Source organism: Saccostrea echinata, unplaced genomic scaffold, assembly GCF_033153115.1.
Source record: "Saccostrea echinata isolate AGI-Se365-2 ecotype Australia unplaced genomic scaffold, CSIRO_AGI_Sech_v1 ptg000051l, whole genome shotgun sequence".
Classification (NCBI taxonomy): Eukaryota; Metazoa; Mollusca; class Bivalvia; order Ostreida; family Ostreidae; genus Saccostrea; species Saccostrea echinata.
The window spans coordinates 7,608,151-7,631,378 of record NW_026889800.1 but is presented as its reverse complement, the minus strand read 5'-3'; the positions used below and the strand labels follow the sequence as shown (position 1 = coordinate 7,631,378).

At 35.1% G+C, this 23,228-nt stretch overlaps 2 protein-coding genes across 2 annotated transcripts; one reads left to right on the top strand and one right to left on the bottom strand.

The window, feature by feature from the left end:
- Positions 1–8,572: 8,572 nt before the first annotated feature.
- LOC133203707 (uncharacterized) lies at positions 8,573–9,116 on the top strand. The gene is made up of 2 exons (XM_061339477.1): positions 8,573–8,774; positions 8,882–9,116. The coding sequence occupies exons 1-2, from the start codon at positions 8,573–8,575 to the stop codon at positions 9,112–9,114; spliced, it is 435 nt and encodes a 144-aa protein (XP_061195461.1). The 3' UTR covers positions 9,115–9,116.
- Positions 9,117–18,634: 9,518 nt separating this feature from the next.
- On the bottom strand, positions 18,635–22,805 carry LOC133203431 (PI-PLC X domain-containing protein 3-like). The gene is made up of 2 exons (XM_061339212.1): positions 22,689–22,805; positions 18,635–19,550 (listed from the first exon to the last, which is right to left on the bottom strand). Exons 1-2 carry the CDS (start codon positions 22,789–22,791, stop codon positions 18,721–18,723), a joined length of 933 nt encoding a protein of 310 aa, XP_061195196.1. The 5' UTR covers positions 22,792–22,805; the 3' UTR covers positions 18,635–18,720.
- Between the last annotated feature and the right edge of the window lie 423 nt (positions 22,806–23,228).

Sequence of the window (23,228 nt, the reverse complement as noted above, 5' to 3'; positions counted from 1 at the left end):
TTCAATGGACACTGACTGTGTAACGGTGATTCACCATTTACTGGACACTGACCGTGTAACGGTGATTCATCATACACTGAACACTGACCATGTAACGTGATTCATCATTCACTGAACACTTCCATGTAACGGTGATTCATCATACAATAGACACTGACCATGTAACGGTGATTAATCATATACTGGACACTGACCATGTAACGTGATTCATCATTCACTGAACACTTCCATGTAATGGTGATTCATCATACACTGAACACTTACCATGTAACGGTGATTCATCATTCACTGAACACTTCCATGTAACGGTGATTCATCATACAATGGACACTGACCGTGTAACGGTGATTCATCATATACTGAACACTGACCATGTAACGGTGATTCATCATTCACTGAACACTTCCATGTAACGGTGATTCATCATACAATAGACACTGACCGCGTAACGGTGATTCATCATACAATGGACACCGACTGTGTAACGGTGATTCATCATACAATAGACACTGACCGTGTAACGGTGATTCATCATATACTGAACACTGACCATGTAACGGTGATTCATCATATACTGAACACTGACCATGTAACGGTGATTCTTCATTCACTGAACACTTCCATGTAACGGTGATTCATCATACAATAGACACTGACCGTGTAACGGTGATTCATCATACACTGAACACTTCCATGTAACGGTGATTCATCATACAATAGACACTGACCGTGTAACGGTGATTCATCATACAATAGACATTGACCGTAAAACGGTGATTCATCATACAATAGACACTGACCGTGTAACGGTGATTCATCATACAATGGACACTGACCGTATAACGGTGATTCATCATACAATAGACACTGACCGTGTAACGGTGATTCATCATACAATAGACACTGACCATGTAACGGTGATTCATCATATACTGGACACTGACCGTGTAACGGTGATTCATCATACACTGAACACTTACCATGTAACGGTGATTCATCATTCACCGAACACTTACCATGTAACGGTGATTCACCATACAATAGACACTGACCGTGTAACGGTGATTCATCACATAATAGACACTGACCGTGTAACGGTGATTCATCATACAATAGACACTGACCATGTAATGGTGATTCATCATATACTGGACACTGACCGTGTAACGGTGATTCATCATACACTGAACACTTACCATGTAACGGTGATTCATCATTCACCGAACACTTCCATGTAACGGTGATTCATCATACAATAGACACTGACCATGTAACGGTGATTCATCATACAATAGACACTGACCGTGCAACGGTGATTCATCATACACTGAACACTTCCATGTAACAGTGATTCATCATACACTGAACACTTACCATGTAACGGTGATTCATCATACAATAGACACTGACCGTGTAACGGTGATTCATCATACAATAGACACTCACCATGTAACGGTGATTCATCATACAATAGACACTGACCGTGCAACGGTGATTCATCATACACTGAACACTTCCATGTAACGGTGATTCATCATACAATAGACACTGACCATGTCACGGTGATTCATCATATACTGGACACTGACCATGTCACGGTGATTCACCGTACACTGATTCATCATACAATAGACACTGACCGTGTCACGGTGATTCATCATATACTGGACACTGACCGTAAAACGGTGATTCCTCATACAGTTTACTCTTCCCTCGTAACGAAAACTAAAATATTTCACCATACACTGGACATCCATCCTGTAACAGTGATTCACTATAGACCAAATTAGTCTGAAGTTTTCATCTTAACAAAATTACCGGGAAAAATATTTCACCTCAACTAGGAGTCAGGGTTTTGCTGTCAAGGTAGAACAAGAGGACCATGGGCCAATCGTTCACCTGGGGCACATTAGCTAAGAAGAAGCAGAAATCAGTTCAGCATTGATCGGGGGGGGGGGGGGGCAATTTAATTTACACTTCCTCAGGATGCTTCTACATCAATATTACTAATCATGGCTTTGCTGCTCTTACACAGAAGAATTTTAAAGATTTTTTCCCTATGTTTTCCTATGTAAAACTGATCTCTCATTGTGGACCCACCCTATCCACCCTAAATTTGAACAAATTTGAATCTACACTACCTGAGGATGCTTCTATATTTGTATGACTATTCATGCATTTGCTGTTCTTGAGCAGAAGATTTTTTTTTCAAGATGATTCCTATATAATCTTATGCAAAACTTTGACCCTCTTTTGTGCGCCCAACCCCTCATAATTTGAACAAACTCGATTCTACAATACCTAAGGTTGCTTCTGTATAAATATGACTAATAATGGCTCAGTTGTTCTTGAGAAGATTTTAAAGATATTTCCTATATATGTATGATCAGGCTCTTACAAGGGATATATAGGTTTTCCTTTGACTCTGTCTGAGTTAATGATTGGAATGACACCTCTGTCTGAGGGTATATCACACAGAACTTAATTTTTTTTCTCTTATCTAGAGACGGGAACTGGGTAAAGTACTACTTGCGCCGTGTTTCTCCTCAGGTTCCCATTGATAAATCAGAACCGGGTTTCTCAATCGTCTTCAGATTTACTACACCCAGAGCTTAACATCAATTCCTTAGCATACTTGCCACTGGCGTTTATAACTTTTATACTGGTTTTCCATCCCTAATAAGACCAAATTCTCTATCCTTAAATGTCCATCTCGTTCCTAATATACTGATATTAATTTAAAGCCTTTTACAGTAGATTTATTAAGAGAATGCTTCAAAAATGTTATTAACTAAGCAGTAATTAATTAACAAAGTTTGCATTGAAGTCTATGGGGACATGCAATTTTTTTAAAATAAAAATTTAAATAATAAGAATATCAATAAATAATGTAATAGAAAGATGCATTAAAACATTAGAAATAGAGTGACAATTAAAAACCGATTTTTTACCAGATCAGTGATTTTTTTTTTATTAATTAAAAACAGAGGGAGATAATCTTACCAAAATTAAAGGTCATAAATTAGGACACATCACACCCTTACATGCTAATAGTGATAAATGGGAATTATGTCTAAATATACTGAGTTTTTAACCCCTACACATCTGGTATGAATTCAATTTCATTGAATCTGTTGCTATTAGGATGGAATACTTTAACTTCTTTATTGCTGACTCAGCATCCATCTTCTTCAGCTAACAGTACATGTAGCTTCTGAATGCCTGACTTTCCCAAAGATTTGCCTTACATATCCTTTTGTTTGGCTAGTCCATTCCAAGGGTTGTCAGGTCATTCCACTGTTTGAAGTCTTCAATGCATTTTACTCAAACGCCCCTGAACCATTACACCTATCCTATGCAAAACTTTGACCCACTGTTTGGCCCCGCCCTACCCCCGGGGGTCATGATTTGAATAAACTTGAATCTACACTACCTGAGTATACTTCTGTATCAATATGACTAATAATGGCTTAGCTGTTCTTCGGAAGAAGTATGGAAAACTTTGACCCCCTGTTATGGTATTGCCCTACCCCCAGGGGTCATGGTTGGAACAAACTTAAATCTACAGTACCTGACGATACTTCTATTATAATATGATTAATAGTGACTTTGCTGTTCTCGAGAAGAAGATTTTTAAAGACATTTCCTATATATTCCTATTTAAAACTTCGATCCCCTCTTGTGGCCTCGCCCTACCCTCGGGGGTTATGATATGAACAAAATTGAATCTAGAGTATGTAATAAAGCTTTCACATAAGTTTCATCTTTTCTTGCACAGATGTTCTTGAGAAGATTTTTAAATGATGCCACCAAATTTTCACGAATTCTTTTATCTTTCCGTGAAAGAGGGCGCAGCACTTTCTGTAAACAAACTTGAATCCCTTTTCCCCAAGGATGCTTTGTGGCAAGTTTGGTTGAAATTGGCCCAGTCAGATCTTGAGAAGAAGTCGAAAATGTGAAAGTTTACAGACGACAGAGGGACGCCGGACACTCTTTGATCAAAAAAGCTCACTTGAGCCTTCGGCTCAGGTAAGCTAAAAAAAGACCAGACACTGCCCGTAGTCGTCAAGCAGATTGGAATATATTCAATAGATAAAACACTCCAATTGCAGATGTAGTCGCAAATTTTCCCTGGCTAATAACAGAATTTTTAGGTGCAACCACCCCCCCCCCCCTTCCCCTAAAACTCGATGTCATTAAGTGTTTTGTTTTTCAGAAGAGGGGGATTTTTTCACCGATGCTTTTTAAAACCTTAAGACTCCTGTGCCATAGACTGGATTCATAAGACGCTGAGCACTCACACTGTATTCATGATTCACTACGTACTGGACTTTCACCCTGTTACAGTGAATAAACTTTCATGGGGCATTCGCTTTTGAAAGGTTATTCACCATACACTGGACACTCCCCTTGTAACGATTATTAACCATTAACTGTTCACCAATCTTACATGCGACCGCAACTCACCATACACTGAACATCCGCTTTGTAACAGTGATTTACTGTATACAGGACATCCACTTTGTAACCATGAAACACTTCATACTGGACATCCACTTTGTAACCATGAAACACTTCATACTGGACTCTCACTTTGTAACCATGAAACACTATATACTGGACACTCACTTTGTAACCATGAAACACTTTATACTGGACTCTCACTTTGTAACCATGAAACACTTTATACTGGACATCCACTTTGTAACCATGAAACACTTTATACTGGACACTCACTTTGTAACCATGAAACACTTTATACTGACTCTCACTTTGTAACCATGAAACACTTTATACTGACTCTCACTTTGTAACCATGAAACACTTTATACTGGACACTCACTTTGTAACCATGAAACACTTTATACTGGACACTCACTTTGTAACCATGAAACACTTTATACTGACTCTCACTTTGTAACCATGAAACACTTTATACTGGACACTCACTTTGTAACCATGAAACACTTTATACTGGACATCCACTTTGTTACCATATATACTTTGTTATATACTTTGTTACTATATACTGGACATCCACTTTGTAACGATGAAACACTTTATACTGGACATCCACTTCGTAACCATGAAACACTATATACTGAACATCCACTTTGTTACCATGAATCATTATATACTGGACACTCACCTTGTTACCATGAAACACTATATACTGGACATCCATTTTGTAAGCATGATTCACTATTTATTGGACATTCACCTTGTAACGGTGAATAATCAACCACCTTGCAACGGAAGTCGTGAAATATCATGACATTTCAATAACATTAACTGTCAGCATCAGTAAAGTTCGCAACCGAGTGATAATTAAATTATATTAACCATATGTTATGAACATGATTGACGAATGATTCGAGTTGGTCGCATTACTGGGAAAACCTGCTGAAAGACACCAATAAACTAAATAAGGTAAATTTAGCATAATAATTGTCTACATTTGGCTTTACTTGCCAACTCTATTTTAGTAAAAACTTATACATATGCAAGTAGATATTTGTTGGTTTGAAGAAATGAGAATCCTAATGTTCAGTAAAAAACATCTACCTTTCTCAACCATGGATCGCGCAGAAACGAATTACGTGTATGACAACATGTACATGTATATAGAAATCAACCAAAAGATGTAAATTTTATTTCAAAGACGAAGTTGCAGGTGGGGTTTTTCCATCAGGAAAACCTGTTGTTACCTGTTGTAACAGTGACTATGACGTATGCGTGTATGTGTCTATAATGATCTATACTTTATGCATCCCATCACCTTTTTGTTATAAATTTCGATTTGAATACTAGAGTTAACACGAGGAGGTTAAATTTCCGGTATTATGTCTTTTTAAATTTTTTTTTACTCTCCCATGGATACAAAGTTCTAAAAAAAAAAAAAATAGAATACATATATGGCGTCAGACAGTAACACATTTGGTCTAGGCGTAGGTATAAAATGGTATTTTTGTGTTCACTTCGTTATGAACATTACATACAATCATTACTATCAAAATCGGTGGAAAATGAGCAAAGGAAGTTCAACCATATTTTTTTCATGTATTATTAATTTACTATATATTTACATTCAGTGTAATTTTCTTTATGAAATCCATTAGAAATCTACGACTTCAAATCTTTATAACACACGCGAAACCTTGTCACCGCGCGGTAGAATACACAGTAGGAACTATATGCATTTTCATTATCTAGGAACACCAAATGTATATTGTTTTGACTCAGTTTAATAAAAAAAAAACTACCCTGTTGAATTAACTTAAAATACAACAACTGTACGTTTAAAATTAATTTGTCACTTTTTTCTCGCAATGTTCATTTGCGTTATTTAACTTTCCAACGTCACAAACGGCTCTTACGTCTATTAAGCACATCAGTTCTGAAAGGCGCTAAATTCATAATAAAGATTAATGAAATGAACAATTGCGAAGAGAGAAAATCAACTCGCGGTATTCAATTTGTCGGCACGGCCAGGTGTGTTATAGGACCGACGACATCCAAAAATAAGAATTCAATGCTTAAATACAGGTTCCATCCCAGTGCCAGTTAGTATCTGGTGTTTCTCAAACTTTCATTCCGTAATTCAAAATACAGTCGCCAAGCCATGTATCTCTTGAAATTGTCCCAAAAATATTACGGAACAAGTGTTTGAAAATCCGGTTATTAAGGAGCACTGGGATCTGTTTCATTTTGAAAACAACGGTGCAAATCAGACTAGTATTAGGTGTAAGCAGCCAGTTAGAATCGTCCAAGGTGTTTCATAGCATGTTATGAACACAAAAAAGAAAACTGCGCGGGAGTGATGAAACTAATCTTATAATGGGAGAATATCACTTTAATATCCAATACATATTGCAAAACGTTTTTAGTAAAAGTGTCGGTATTCATTGCTACAATTAAGAATGACTCAATTTAAAAAAAAATATTTCAAAACTTTCACTCCAAGCTAACCAGCAAGAATGATGGTCAGAAATTGATGAGTGTCCTTATCGGATTATTCATTATGATCTTTATTTATAATTTTCATCTTCTAATTAAACCTCCTGTACCAAGAACTTGTTGGAAACAGAAAATAGGCCGTGTTTATTGGTTCTTAAATGTTAGACAAATTCAGTATTAAGATGAACTTTTGGTACGTAAAGGTTTGTTTGAAGTAATAAATGATAGACATACATATATTTATTCTTTCTTCAACCATCAAACAACATACATGTACTTTCTCACTCCTTCGAGTTGTTGCCGTCACATGCTAAGATCCTTGCACCTTTGTGTTGTTGCTGATGCATACTAGGATCCTCGCTCCTTTGTGTTATTGCCGTCACATGCTAAGATCCTAGCACCTTAAAGAAGTTGCCGTCACATGCTAGGATCCTCGCTCCTTTGTGCTGTTGCCGTCACATGCTAGGGTCCTTGCACCTTTGTGTTGTTGCCGTCATATGCTAGGATCCTTGCACCTTTGTGCTGTTGCCGTCACATGCTAGGATCCTCGCTCCTTTTGCTGTTGCCGTCACATGCTAGAATCCTCGCACCTTCGCGTTGTTGTACTGCTATAGTCCTCGGATCTTCGCTTTGTTGCCATTCCATGAAAGGATCCTTGTTTCCTTGCGCGTTGTTTCCCTCGCATGCAAGGGTCCTCACTCTTTTGCTTGGCTGCCCTCTCATGCTAAGGTCTTTGCTCCTTCGCATTGCTGCCCTCGTATGCTATAGTCCTCGATTCTTTGCGTTGTTGCCCTGTTATACTAGGAACTTTACTCCTTTGCGTTGTTGCCCTCGCATGCAAAAGTCCTCACTCTTCTGCGTTTTTGCCCTTACATGCCAGGTCTTTGTTCTTTTGTTTAGCTGCCATGTAGAAAAAGGTACTAAACTATAATATTTTCAGAAATAGATGTTATATCAATAGTGAAGGCAGTGAGCAAGCACCCCACCTTTGCGGGCCTACGGGTCTATTTTATTTCAGGACTAAGATACTATCTATGAGTGGCGAACATTCAGGTAATAGATAGGCTAATAATGTCATTGTAAATATTTCTATCTGTAACGCATTTCTTTAATGTAGGGAAGGGGCACTGAACACCAAGTGTAACCTAAATTTTCTTTTTAATGGGTTTCGCTCTTTTTTCTGTTTCTTTAATTCTTTAATAGATTAATACATTTCTTATATACTCTCATCTTCATTTCATTATAAAATAAGAACGATATCAAAAACAGTCCGAATGTCTCTAATAACAGGATTTCATTTAGTTTCAGAAAAGGATATTTTTGCTCATTTGCACACGAAACATCAACTAAGAAATGTCACGTATCGTTTATTTTGTACGGTAGATTTCAATTAAACACTCAACTTAAAACTTAATTAATCTTGTCAAAACTTTGACTAAAAGTACGCGACTCAGGAATATATCTTTAATTATATGCATTGTCTTTGTACGTCAATCATAACATTTCGCAACATTAATTTACACCTTTTTTATGAATATCAGTTCTGTTAGTAAATAAGTAGGTTACATTTGTGTATAAATATTGAGCAAGCTTATCTTCTGACAAACTCTTCAACATGATGGACAACAGTACAGTAACAGGTCTAGAAATGGTACATCAAGATATGTATAATAATGACACTGTCATGCCTGAATTGGAGGGAATTTGGCGTCGAACCAGCGATCCGAACGAAATCGAGGCTTTGTTTCAGATGCTGAAGAGTGAGTTGATAGAAAGTGAAGGAGAGAACCAGTCAATGAACAATTGTATACACAGAGGTAATTCATAATCTGAAAAATAATCTGTGTACTGTTATGGCAGTTTTTTAAAAAAAATATTACTTTCTCATGTATGTCTGTCACATATTATTCATCTTATCTTACAGATCAGTTGTCGTATCTGAATTCCGATCAAACAAGCGATGATCTCCTGGAGGAAATATTCGGATTTGAGTCACAGACAAATGACTGTGTGTTTCAGAACGAGGCCGAGGAGGAGAACCAGACCATACTATGGGACTTCGATTGTAGTGTGTTCGAAAGTAAAGCTACTGTGGATGAAAACAGTAATTATGAATCCTCTGCAGACACTCAATTTCAAGAAACTACCCAAATATAGAAATATCAGTGCAATGTATTGTTTGGTTGTATTATAATATATTATAAAATTAACAGTTAACATATTTTGATGTCAATCATTTCATTTATTTTATAATATAAAGCTGCTGTGAAATGTATATTATTTATAAATACACTTATTACGTGTACAAATAAAAATGTATAATTTAAGATTTTTGTTTTTTGCTGGACAATTTCTGCAAGTCTTGGATCACAAATTATTCCTACTGCCGGTAGGGTTGCAGTTTTAAAAGTGGGGGAGGAAGGGGGTGGGCAACCACCCAAAAAATCTGACAAGTAAAAACAAATTAACAAAATCCTGGAATTTGCCGGTGCTCGACCTTACAGCAACAATAAGTGGGGTGCAATCCGGTAACTAAATGAAAATTTACCATCGCAAAATACTATACTCAGAAAAAGGAATGGGGCGGCCCACCTGCCCCCCTCCCCAGGTGCGTTCTACCGGTCTGATTGTTGAGTAAAGCGGGCTTTTTCGGGAAGGGAGAATTTTGTAATTAGTTACAAACTCTCTTGTATTCTGAATGAAAATATATCGCTTTTTGGAAGGCGGCTTCGATTGAAAATGAATGGCGTATTTGGATTCAGTGGAATACAGAAAATAAAATATGTTGTTTTTTTCTTTCATTCTAGTGTAAAAAAAGGTGGAGATAACGAACAGTGATCGGTCTCTAAAAGTCTACAAACAATAAAAATCCGTGAACAGGACATAACATACAGACCCCTAAAAATTCCAGAGGCAGGATCAGTTGCCTAGGAGGAGTAAGCATCCCCTGTTGACCGGTCACATCCGCCTTGAGCCCTATATATTGATCAGGTAGACAGAACATCCCGTAGTCAAATTTAGTATAAAAACAAAGGCCTAATAATTGGTATGAAACAGCCATAATAACCCTAACAAAAAAAAAATACAATAGTTAACTATAGTTTACTATAGTTAACTATAGTGATAACTTTGACACTTTGAAAACTTTGATTTACTATAGTGATAACTTTGACACTTTGATTTACTATAGTGATAACTTTGACACTTAGATTTACTAAAGTGATAACTATGAAAACTTTGATTTACTATGGTGATCACTATGAAAACTTTGATTTACTATGGTGATCACTATGAAAACTTTGATTTACTATGGTGAAAACTTTGATTTACTATAGTGATAACTATGACACTATAGTGATCACTTTGAAAACTTTGATTTACTATAGTGATCACTATGACACTATAGTGATCACTTTGATTTACTATAGTTATAACTTTGACACTTTGATTTACTATATTTAACTATAGTAAACTATAGTTAAATATTGTATTTTTTTGTTAGGGAAGAGCGCAGAACATCAACTGGCAAAATTGGAAATATGCAGCTTACGTCATTTCCATCTGTTACAGTCAAAATATTTAATGATAGACAAAGAAATGGGCGGGTTCAATTCGATACGGACGTCCGAGAAAACATTGGATTGAAATTCTAGTTTGAAATTCATTTTCAATCCACCTCAGCTACTCTAGAACGCACTGTGTTACTGATTTGTACCCACCCATTTCATTGTCTATCATTAACATCTTGACTGTAACAGATGGAAATGACGTAAGCTGCATATTTCCAATTTTCCAGTTAATGTTCTGCGGTCTTAAGGATGGATTCTTCTCATATTTCTTATAATGGCAGAATATTGATTTTCTGAATACTCAATAATCAGACTGTTTACACTATTTTAACATCCAAAAACTTTGGTGTCATCGGCCTTGATTTTCAGTCAAGGTCATTTGAAAGTCAGTCCTAAAGGTAGTATTTTTACACAGAGAAGTTTTGAAATTTATGCATATGAATAAATTTTGCTGACTGAAAAAATATCTTTCACCATAAAATTAAAGTTGTTACTTATTTTTGATGACTAATTCATATGAAATGAGCTGGTGAAAAGATAACATGAAATCCTTTATATTCAATAAATACATCTAATCCGAATTTCCTCGATATTTTTTCAAAATTCTCAGTTTTCATGAATTCACATGAAATTTCGTCTCAATTTTTACAATTGACCATATAATGTCAAATATTTAGATTTTTGTCTGATGAATATTCAAAGGTTCAAGATTAATTTACAAGGTAAAAAAGATATAGTAATCAGGCAAATTATCGAAAAAAATTAGCCCGAATTTGCTCTATACTTTCTGAAATCTTCAATTTACAGAGTGTTTTTAATGTCTATGAGAAAGATTTTTAATGCCCAAAAATATATCAATTTGGTGTAATTGTGACATAAATACATTCATTTCTACCAGTTATACATTCTATTTTTATGGTATTTTACACTAATGATATTCAAAATATTCATTTCGAATTTCCTCTGTCATTTTATTCTTATGAATGTTATGTTTGACAATTTTATAAAATACATCTATTTTCTAGTGGCAATTCCAGAAAAATTATCACATACATTCTTTACATGCACAGGACTAATTCAAAGCAACTTAACCTTCAATATAACAAGGAATAAATAATAAACCTTCCAAAAAGTTATGAGAAAAATCATACAAAAAAATTTCATAGACTAGAAAAGATTTCAATACATTATTTATGACATAAACATGAAATCAATATACATGTATAGTGAACATGCCATTCAATGCTTAATATATGAATATCAGAGGGATTAATCTACATGCCTATACATGTATATGTAGTTATATACATAAAGGTCCCTGGTATTATGTTATTATTGGATATTTTACATTTGTAAACTGAGTTTTGAAAACAACAAGCAAATTCAAAGAATTGTGGTCCCCCACTTTCAATGTCTTAGTGGATGGGATGCCATTATTTATGGCATATTGTAACTGTTTGTTTGTCCTGTCTTATCTGTACATCATACAAAAAGACATAAATTATTGAATTAATAACAGTTATGGCAAAGACTATAGCTTCTCAAAACTACATCAAACTTCAAGATCAAGGTCATGAGGTCAAATATCATAATAAAATCCAAAAGATCTTCTCTCAAGTGATGCACGTGTAAAAAAAAATATCAGAAACCAGAGTCTACAATCAGAAAGGTCTTGAAACAGGTAATGCACATGTCAAATGTAAATACCATATCTTCTCTCAATCAAACGTTATTGCCATTGATAAACTTTTTAAAAATTAGGTCAAACTTCAAGGTCAAGGTCATGGGATTAAAAATCATAGTACATCTGGAAATGCTTGTCACAGGTAATGCACTTGTCAAATATAAATGCCCTATCTTTGCTCCTTCAAAAGTTAGCAAACTGATGAAATGTTTGAAAATTAGGTCAAACTGGAAGGTCAAGGTCACGGGGTCAAATATCATAGCATATTCAAAAATATTTTGACACAGGTAATGCACTTGTCAAATATGAACACCCTATCATATGTCATTCAAAAGTAATCACCAAATATAATTTTTTTGAAATTTAGGTCAAACATGAAGGTCAAGGTAAAAGGGTAAAAAATTATAGCATGCTCGGAAACACTTTGTCACTACTTATGCACATGTCAAATATGAAAGCCCTAACTATTCTAAATCAAAAGTTATAGGCAAAGATAAAAATTTTGAAAAGTAGGTCAAACTTCAAGGTCAAGGTCACGGGGTCAAAAGTCATAGTATAATTTTGAAAGGTCTTGTCAAAGGTAATGAACAGGCATAATATGAAAGTCCTATCTTTTCTCATTCAAAAGTTATGACCAATTTAAGGTAATGTTAATTTTTTTTGAAAAGTAGGTCAAACTTCAAGGCCAAGGCCACGGGGTCAAAATTCACAGTATATTTGGAAAGGTCTTGTTACAGGTAATGTACATGTGAAATACAAAAGCCCAATCTCTTCTTACTCAAAAGTTATGGCCAAGGTTCAAGTTTTTGTGACAGACAGATGAATGAGATTTAATGTCCCCTCTCTTTTGCGAAAGCAAGGGACAATAAATACCTACACACATTTATAAGTATATAGTTTGTTCAGCACTAATAAATATAACTCCTCAGTGTGATCATATATTGTGTAACATTTGCTGGAGTTTTAAGATAACAAAAAAAGATATCTATGACAATCAAATGCCCTTTGACATCTTTGCCTGAAAATGACATCCTTGAACTTTGTAACAGTAATATTTATGCAGCTATCAAACTTAATTTCACATTTAGATTCAAAATACTTATTCAAGGATGAAATTATTTTTTGAGATTTGTAGCACAAACATTTATTGATCAGTGTCAATAACTTGTATTGAAATTGAATTTAAAATTACCTCTTGAGGGTTTCTACTGCAAGTACATGTATATGTAGTTCATTTGTAAAAATCTAAATTTTAACCTGGCCACTACCAGCAATTTTGTTCGGCATGCTCTTACTTAAAATCACCCTTTAACTAAATGATCTAAAGCAGGCACATTTTTATGCATTCCAGAACTGTATTTTAAGATTTCAACTGTATTTGAAAATGTAAAGCAACTGAATACATAGAGCTAGGTATACAGTCATCATTTACAGGTTGTTGTAATGCCAGTACATGTAAATCTTCACATTGTAATCCAATGAAAGATAATGCTTGAAAAATTCACTCTGAGAGTAAGATTTCAAATCTGAATCAAAGATTTTGTAAAGTAATCACATTCTACAAAGTGTGCAATGTATCGGGTACTTGGGACTCAAATAATTAAACATTATATAATTATAAATAAAACTATTTTTGACTGAAAGTTTCTCAAAAAAATCAAGAATGGAATCATGCAACAAGCAGCAGTGACTTTGATAACATGCTTTGACTTCCACATTTCTACAAAAACATTTCTTTGATCAGATAAATATGTAATTCCTGCTTCTGACATGATGCACTGTATATTCTGAGAAAATCTCTTTTCCACAGACAGCCATCATTCATTTGATGTGAGAATTTCTTGCTGAACATGTGTCCACCTGGTGAAAGTCCAAATTTTTTGTTGACCTATAATTTAAAAAAAAGTAAAATATTTTACATAGCACCATACTTGATAGTTAGATAAAGTTGTGTCCATATTTCTTATACATGTACCTCAGTAGTCCATCTGCCAGCACTCCATGCTCAATCATCCTGCATTCTGACCTCCAGTCTTTTTTCTAGTCTAGGGTAAAGTAGGGTTGTTTTTCTCCTAAGAATTAGACATGAACATCCCTTAGACTATTTTTTTTAAATTAATGGAAATTGATTATAAGATTAAACAACTTATCATATCTGTATTTCATTTATTGATTTAAATGAATGAAGATATTTTAATAGATTCTACCACATGTATAATGTCTTATATTATAGTGTATTGGATATAAATAAATAGACATTTTTTATCCTAAAAGTACAGAAAATTTTTAAAAAAAAAAAAAAAAACCAATAATATAAATAGTTTTTTAACAATAATGTTTCATTTTGCTCTATTTATCAGACAATTGTGTGTTTCAATATTATTGATATTTCCACATACAATATCAAGTTATTTTTCCGTTTGATTTGTACCCAAGCGGAACACCTTACTTTTCTAATAACTTGATGATTGTTGTGTCTTGAACAAAGTAGGCTAGTTAAAAATATAAAATTTGTTGTAATCATATACAAAAAAATGCTATTTTTGTAAATTATTATTCATAACCCTGACGAACACACGAAATATATCCTCTTCAAATGTTGACAAGTCGCGGGAATAAGCAGACGAAATATTGATAACAGATCTATAATTTCCGTGCGAATTCCCATAAATCAATACAAACCAGCATGTAAATGAATTCAATTTCAAAATTATAAAAATCTTCAGACATATATAGATCTAACTAACTTACATGCTAACTGCACACGACATGACATCAGACGGGGCAACGTGGATCTGCAATCTTGCACATGTTTGTGACCTTCAAGTTCAAGTTTCCCTTTTGGCTGATCGGAATGCCCCGGGCATAAATAACTATGATTTAATTTGTCATAACTGTACCTGGGCTTCTGCAATGCTTCGATAATGTTCACAGTTCGTAGATTTTACAAAACAACCCTCTCGGGGTTTTCTACGGAAAATGATCTGGACATGTTGACATTCGCTACCGAACTGCGAATATTATGGCGATTGTCGCAAATCAAAGAAAATATTACGAAAAATTTATTAATTTCAAAAGAAATAGATTCAACATTACTTAAACTGACAAATTAACTAATAGTTTTTCCTTCAGTATAATTAAATATGAATTTTGCATTTTACGACTTGCATAATTTATGGAGACCCATTGACGACGTAAAATGCTGACAAGAATCCATCCTTAAGACCCAATGGTAGGTTTTATTTGATAAGAAGGTCATTATAACGACCATAAAATTCACGAAATGTTGACTTTAAACGAGGTTGCTGAAATTCCTGTAACATCGACTTATCTGTCAGTAGTCTGCCTCGGTTCAAAAATTGATCACACTCAGAGCATGCTCTTGAGTATCGAATAACTTTGGAGATGTAAACACAATATGCAGGTGATAGCGGAATATAACTACATAAATAAGGAAAGTTGACAATGGGAAAGCTGATTTCATCTCGTTTGTCATACAATTTAGTTGTTAGTTTGCCTTTATCGCCTATAGTCAGTAAAACATGTATCAAAATATGCAACAGATGTGACAGGCTCTGTGGTGTCTTTTATTTCGGGTTCACTGGGATATATCGAGTCGATATATGAATGGAAGTAACTATTGTAGATGTCGTCGATATATCTGAATATCGAGTTTTGGGGCACAGCAAGTGTTTCTCCTTCTCATGTATACATACGTTTTTGAATAAATTCTGCTTCCATCTAAATATGACTGACCATGGCTTTGCTGTTACTGGGGAAAAGATTTTTAGAAACTTCTCCTATATTTCTAGGTTAAACTTTGATCCTCCATTTCTGTCTCACTCTACTAGTCTAGAGTCATGATTTGAACAAACTTGAATCTTCACTACATGAGGATGCTTCCATATGAATATGACTAATCATGTTTTTGCTGTTCTTGAGAAGATTTCTAAAGACTTCTACTATATATTCCTATGTATAACTTTGATTCCTTCACTTGTTGTGGCCCCACTCCATCCCCATTGTCATGATTTGAACAATCTTGAATCTACCTGAGGATGTTTCTGTATTAATATCCGTAATGACTAATCATAGCTTTGCTGCTTTTGAGAAGAATTTTTTTCAAGATTTTTCCTACATATTCATACGTATAACTTTCATTCCCTCTTGTGGCCCTCCCCTACTTCTGGGGAGGGGGGTCATGATTTGAACAAACTTGAATCTACACTTCCTAAGGATGAAATATGAAGATAACGAACAGCACTCAATCTCGAAAGTCTAATGAAACGATACAAATTTGGAGCGGACCAAACACGGACCTCAAAATTTAGAGGTGGGATCAGGTGCCATGGAGGAGCGAGCATCCCCTGCCGACCGGTCACACCCGCCGTGTGCTCCTTGTCATGATCGAAAAAAACCCCGGAAAAATCAGGAAACAGTTTACTGTATAAGTAATGGCCTAACAATTAGTATGAAAAACATCAGTCAGCATTTGACTTAATGATAGATTGTATGTGCTGATAAGGTCATTGTATCGACGGTAAAACTTGCGAAATGATGACTTCATACGAGACTATTGACATCCTTGTTTCATCAACTTCTTTGTCAATAGTTTGTCTAGTTTTAGAAATTGTTCATACGTAGAGCATACTTTTGTATAAAAACTTTAAAAAGAGGATACTTTTGTATGAAAACTATAAATATGACTAATTATTACTTTGCTATTCTTTAGAAGATTTTTTCCAATATACATGTATTGCATTATAAAACATTACATCAATATTAATATGACTAATCGTGGTTTTGCTGTTCTTAAAGAAGAAGATTTTTTAAAGATTATTCCTATATATTACTATGAAAAAACTTTGATCCCCCGACGTGTCCAAGCCCTACCCCAGGGGTCATGATTTGAACAAGCTTGAATCTACACTACTTGAGGATGCTTCTTTTTCAATATAACCAACAAGAGGCTCAGGGGCCATATCGCTCACCTGAGCACTATGGCTAGGAAAAAGCAGAAATCAGTTCAGTCTTGAAAGGTTGAAAAGTTTAAATAAAAAAGTGGTTGGGGGGGGGGGGGGGGGTCATGAATGGAACAAATTTGAATCTACATTATCTGAGGATGCTTCCATTTAACTATGACCAATCATGGCTTTGCTGTTCTTGAGTAGAAGATTTTTAAAGATTTAACCTATGTATTCCTATGTAAAACTTTGATCGCCCATTGTGGCCCCACCCAACCCCCGGAGGTCATGATTTGAACAAACTTGAATCTACACTACCTGAGGATGCTTCCCTGTAAATATGACCAATCATGGCTTTGCTGTTCTTGAGAAGAAGATTTTTAAAGATTTTTCCTATATATTCCTATGTAAAACTTTGATCGCCCATTGTGGCCCCACCCGACCCCCGGGGGTCATGATTTGAACAAACTTGAATCTACACTATCTGAGGATGTTACCATATAAATATGACCAATCATGGCTTTGCTGTTCTTGAGAAGAAGATTTTTAAAGATTTTTCCTATATATTCCTATGTAAAACTTTGATCCTCCATTGTGGCCCCATCCGACCCCCAGGGGTCATGATTTGAACAAACTTGAATCTACACTACCTGAGGATGCTTCCACATAAGTTTCATATATTCAAGCACAGTGGTTCTTGAGAAGATTTTTTAATGATGCCATTAATTTTTCACAAATTCTTAATTATCTTCCCTTGGAAGAAGGTGTGGCCCTTCATTTGAACAAACTTGAATCCCCTTTACCCAAGGATAGTTTGTGGCAAGTTTGGTTGAAATTGGCCCAGTGGTTCTTGAGAAGAAGATGAAAATGTGAAAAATTTACAACAACAACGACAACAACGACGACAACGACAACAACGACAACAACGACGACAGACAACGGACAAATTTTGATCAGAAAAGCTCACTTGAGCCTTTGGCTCAGGTGAGCTAAAACTGGCTTTGCTGTTCTTGAGAAAAAGATTTTTAAACTATATATTTATATTTAAAATTCTGATTGCCCAATGTGGCTCCACCCTAATCACAGGGGCCATGATTTGAACAAAGTTGAATCTACCCTATTTGAAATTGCCTCCGTATCAATTTGACTAAACATGGCTTTGCTGTTCTTGAGAAGATTTTTAATGTTTTTTTTTCCCCTTTTTCTTCCTATTTAAAACTTTTATTGCCCAATGTGGCCACACCCTACCCCCGGGGTTATGATTTGAACAAATCTGAGTCTGCACCACCTGAAGATGCTTTCGAATCAAACCTGAGTTTTTCAATGACCCCACTCTGCAGTCAGAGTGCAGGTTTACCTGACAGGTCCTACTTTACTAAATGTTCTGTATCAAGAACAAACCTCTCTATGAAGACCAATTCAACTAACCTGCGATATTTCAAAATTTCATTTAAGATTCATTTTGTTTCATTGATGACTTTATTTCAAAAATACACAAATATGATATGTAGATATTTGACATTCACAACACACAATCAAAACTGGTTCAATAGTTGAGGTCAATTACAGTAGGAATGAAGTCTGCCATTTCAACAAAGTCCATAATGAAGATGCCATGCTTGCAATTCACATTTTTACCATTCTTCACCCACGTGACAAAGAATGGCGCCAGCCTCGAAGCAAGTACATCCTTCAAGCTTCCGGAGAAGTGGGAAATGATCGTCTGTGCGTTTGGCGTCAATACGCCTTGCCAACAGAAAAATCGTTCTTTATCGTCGTTTTCTCTTTTGTGTTTGTCGAGAAAAGATAAAACATGGGATATATCCGTTGAATTCGCCCATGGTGATCTAATTAATGATCCTGACCAAAAAAATGGGTTGTCAGACACAATATGATGATGATATAAAATTATAACCTGAAGCTCGCTCTCCCAAAGCATTTCAAGAGTTAAACACTCCATGTTCAAAAATGGGCATATTTTGTTCCCAAATATCTCTGTCATAGTCTCAAGCAATGAAGCATGATGACCTGCCTCCATTGCATACAAATGGTTAAAGTCTAAAATCACGATCTCTTTCGGGTGAGATTCAAGGAATTTCTTAATATCTTCCAAGCATGGGATAACGTCTGCACCATGGAGTCCATGAACGAAACAAACCTTTCCAGAAGCAGAGTGCCTAGAAATACGCAGATCAAAATATCGAATTCCGGAATTCAGCTGTTGTTCCACAGTCAGATTCTGTGTAATAGACCAACGATGAATGACGTCACGACCGGGTGCGCCAAACATGTGGACAACTGCTTGTATTTCCCTGGATTGGTCTGGGGCCACCTGCGACTGTGGGTCCAAGCTGTAGGAGAACGAATTATGAGAACCTGCATGAAAAACAAAATGCGTCAAAGTAGTTTAAACTATTGCAGGATACATGAAATTCAAAAATGCACTTGTTTTTAAGACAAAACAATTCCATATTTTATTAGATTATAACTTTAGTCGGATAATGAGTGGCATTCAAAATTTAATAATGTAATCGCAACACACTATAAAATATCTAAAGTCTCTTTAAAATGGCGTTAAAACAAAATAACAAGCGTCCCAGGGGCCACATCGCTCACCTGAGCACTTTGGCTAGGAAAAAGCAGAAATCAATTCAGTCTCGACAAGTTTAAATATAAAAGTGGGGGGGGGGGGGAGGGGGGTTATGATTTGAACTAACTTGAATCTACACTTCTTAAGGATGTTTTGAATTAATATGACACAAAATGGCTTTGCTGTTCTTAAGAAAATATTTATTTTTATATTCCTTTGTATAACTATAATCCCCTGTTAAGGCCCCTCAATTTTCCTGAGGGCCATGATTTGAACAAATTTGAATCTACATACCTGAAGATGCTTTAATATTATTATGACCAATCAAGGCTTTGCTGTTCTTGAGAAGAATTTTAAAGATTTTTCCAATGTATTCCTATGTAAAACTTTGATCACCCATTGGGGCACCACCCTACCCCCCCCCCCCCCCCGGGGGGGGGTGGGGTGTCATGATTTGTAAAAACTTGAATCTACACTACCTCAGGATGCTTGCATATAGATATGACCAATCACTGCTTTGCAGTTCTTTAGAAGATTTTTAAAGATTTTTTCCTTTGTATTCCTATGTAAAACTTTAATCACCCATTGTGGCCCCACTCTACCCTCGGGAGTCTTGATTTGAACAAACTTGAATCTACACTACCTGAGGATACTTGTATATAGATATGACCCATCATGGCTTTGCTGTTCTTTCAAGAAGAAAATTTTTAAAGAGTTTTCCTTTGTATTCCTATGTAAAACTTTGATCGCCCATTGTGACCCCATCCGACCCCTAGGGGTCATGATTTGAAAAAAAAAAACTTGAATCTACACTACCTCAGAATGATTCCATATAAGTTTCATATTTTCAAGCAAAGTGATTCTTGAGAAGACGATTTTTAAATGATGCCATTGATTTTTTACGAATTCATTATTATATCCCCTTGGAAGAAGGTGTGGCCCTTCATTTGAACAGACTTGAATCCCCTTTACACAATGATACTTTGTGGCAAGTTTGGTTGAAATTGGAATAAGATGAAAATGTGAAAAGTTTACAACGACAACGCCACCACGACGACGACGACAGACAACGAACAAATTTCGATCAGAAAAGCTCACTCGAGCCTTTGGCTTAGGTGAGGCAGTGAGCTAAAACTTAAATATTCAAATTAAGTAGGGTTACATCATTGTATATGCCGCATTGTGATGTAATATATTGTGAACGGCTTCCAAGGAAATAAATTATCAGTAAAAATCTAGACAAGACCGTTAGTAACGGAAATGGGTGTGCGCTTCTTCGCTGCGGAACTAGTGAAAACAGTTATGCGGTAAAAAAAAATGAAGACACTGACGAATCATCTTGATACTTAAATAATTGTTAGCAAACTAATTAATACTTAAATAATGGATAAGGCGCTAAAGACTGTGTGAAATGAAGAGGTGGTGTATTTTTTAGAAACTGTCATGACGTTATGTTTTTGATGTTACATTGATAATGTTGATGAGCGTGGTCGGTAGTGTCAAAACATGTTGATTTTTAAATAATGTAACATGAGTTCCATTTGCTAAAATAGTACAATTTGAAATAGTAATGGTAAACTGACTTTGAAATCTAGCAGGGACTATATTTTTGGCGGAATAGCGGCGTATGAAAATATCTCCTTTTCTACTTCTCAAAATTACTACAGAACAATAAATTTAAAAGGCATTTTTAAACAATCAAAGGCTTAAGGAAATTTTTGAAGTAGTTGAAATTAATAATAATGGACTCAAGTTTTGAAATATCTCAAGTATAAATGATTTTCTAGACAAATGGCAATTTTAAAGCCTTTGAAAGCTAAGGATTCTAAGAACAGATTCGAGTAAAAATTCAGTAAAAATGTTTTTTCTCTCTTATTAAATGCTCAAAACTTTTGGTTTTTGTATCATTTTGTACCTTTACATGACTACTTTATCTTATGTAAAAATAATAAAATTTTAAGTATTCAAAGCATATTAAAATAAAAAAATATTCCCTTAAAATATTGATAAAAATAGAGGAAATTCGGGTTACCAAATATCTATTTAGTTTAACTGTTTATCTCAATTTGACATTATCATCTGGTAGATCATTTGTTGTATCAAGTTTTAATGCAAAAAGAAAAAAGATTAAATCTTCCAAAATAAAAATAAGCATTACATGATTAGCAACAATAATTTTTTTAATCTTAATGACAAGGAAAATATAATAACCTTGACATGACCTTGACCTTTTTATTAAAAGGTCAAATGTCATCACTTAGTGATATTGTCTTCTTCAGTCTGTGATAATTTCATTAATTTTTAAATATGATAAACACGAGAAGAATCCCTCCTTAAATGTTGTACGGCGAACAGGCCCGCAATTTTTTTTCGGGGGGGGGGGGGGGGGGGAGGGGGGATACCAAGCAAAAATTCCTTCACATGCAAAAAAGTCAACAGATGTAAATTATTGAAGGGGCACATCCATAAATTATTTTTGACACCTATAGTATAACTATATATCGACAGAATTACTGTGGGGGGGGGCACAGCCCCCTCCCTTTGGTTCCTATGGCCATGCGAAGCCAGAATTGCATGAAGAATGACATATAGGTCTAAGGACGTACAAACTCTAGTTTATTTATTCAGGTATTTTTAAAAGAAAAATTGATTGATTGTAGGCTACAAAAGTTATTTTTCTTTTCGACACATAGCCTATATATTTTTTTTCTTTAAATTTATACTGAAGAGCTTAAAAATTTGAAGATTTAAGATCACTCCACATTTACTTTGTATCCGTAAATCACAAATATCCTTATGGTGCCCATTATAATCACCAGTTTACGCTAGTTCCTCTCTAAAGCCAGCATCGTACCTGTGTAATTTATAGTTGCATTCTCAGAAAAATATGAGTATATTTTGTTGAATAGATAAAATAATCTCACCTGGAATTGCAAGTTTATTTAGAGGAACTTTTTGCAGGTGACTTGGTAACTGGCTCATCCAATCTTTCCAGTTTTTATTCTGTCGCTTTTGAGGCGCATCCATGTTGTTTTTACTCAATAATGAGGCTCTGTACGGGGGTTTTTAGATAGAATGTTCTATCGTTAAAATGATAAATGTCCTACGAACCCGGTTTGTGGTGAGGGCCTGTCCCGAGACACAGTTAGATTAATCTAACTAGAGGGTTTTCAGTTGACTGGGTTTTAACACACCTGTAAAATTGTATTCATGTACAGTATTAACTGCCAGAAATAATATCTATTAATTATTATATTAATCTAAGCTAATTTTTTCATATAGCTCGAAATCGCTGTACACATGGTACAATTTGTTATGAACTGTATAGGCCTAGATCTAAAAATCGTAAATTATTGTAGATGTCCAATAAATGCATGATTTCCTGTTATAACAAAAATGCCTATTTAGCTGTCATATTAAAATGACCAAAAATTAAAATGTGAGTAAAATATGCATATAAATCA

Bases quoted from the DNA above. Each gene is read 5' to 3' on its own strand.
- LOC133203707 (XM_061339477.1), top strand. From the start codon at position 8,573: ATGATGGACAACAGTACAGTAACAGGTCTAGAAATGGTACATCAAGAT. The intron at 8,775-8,881 runs GTAATTCATAAT...CTTATCTTACAG, and splicing joins GAACAATTGTATACACAGAG to ATCAGTTGTCGTATCTGAAT.
- LOC133203431 (XM_061339212.1), bottom strand. From the start codon at position 22,791: ATGGATGCGCCTCAAAAGCGACAGAATAAAAACTGGAAAGATTGGATG. The intron at 19,551-22,688 runs GTGAGATTATTT...TTTTTCATGCAG, and splicing joins AAATAAACTTGCAATTCCAG to GTTCTCATAATTCGTTCTCC.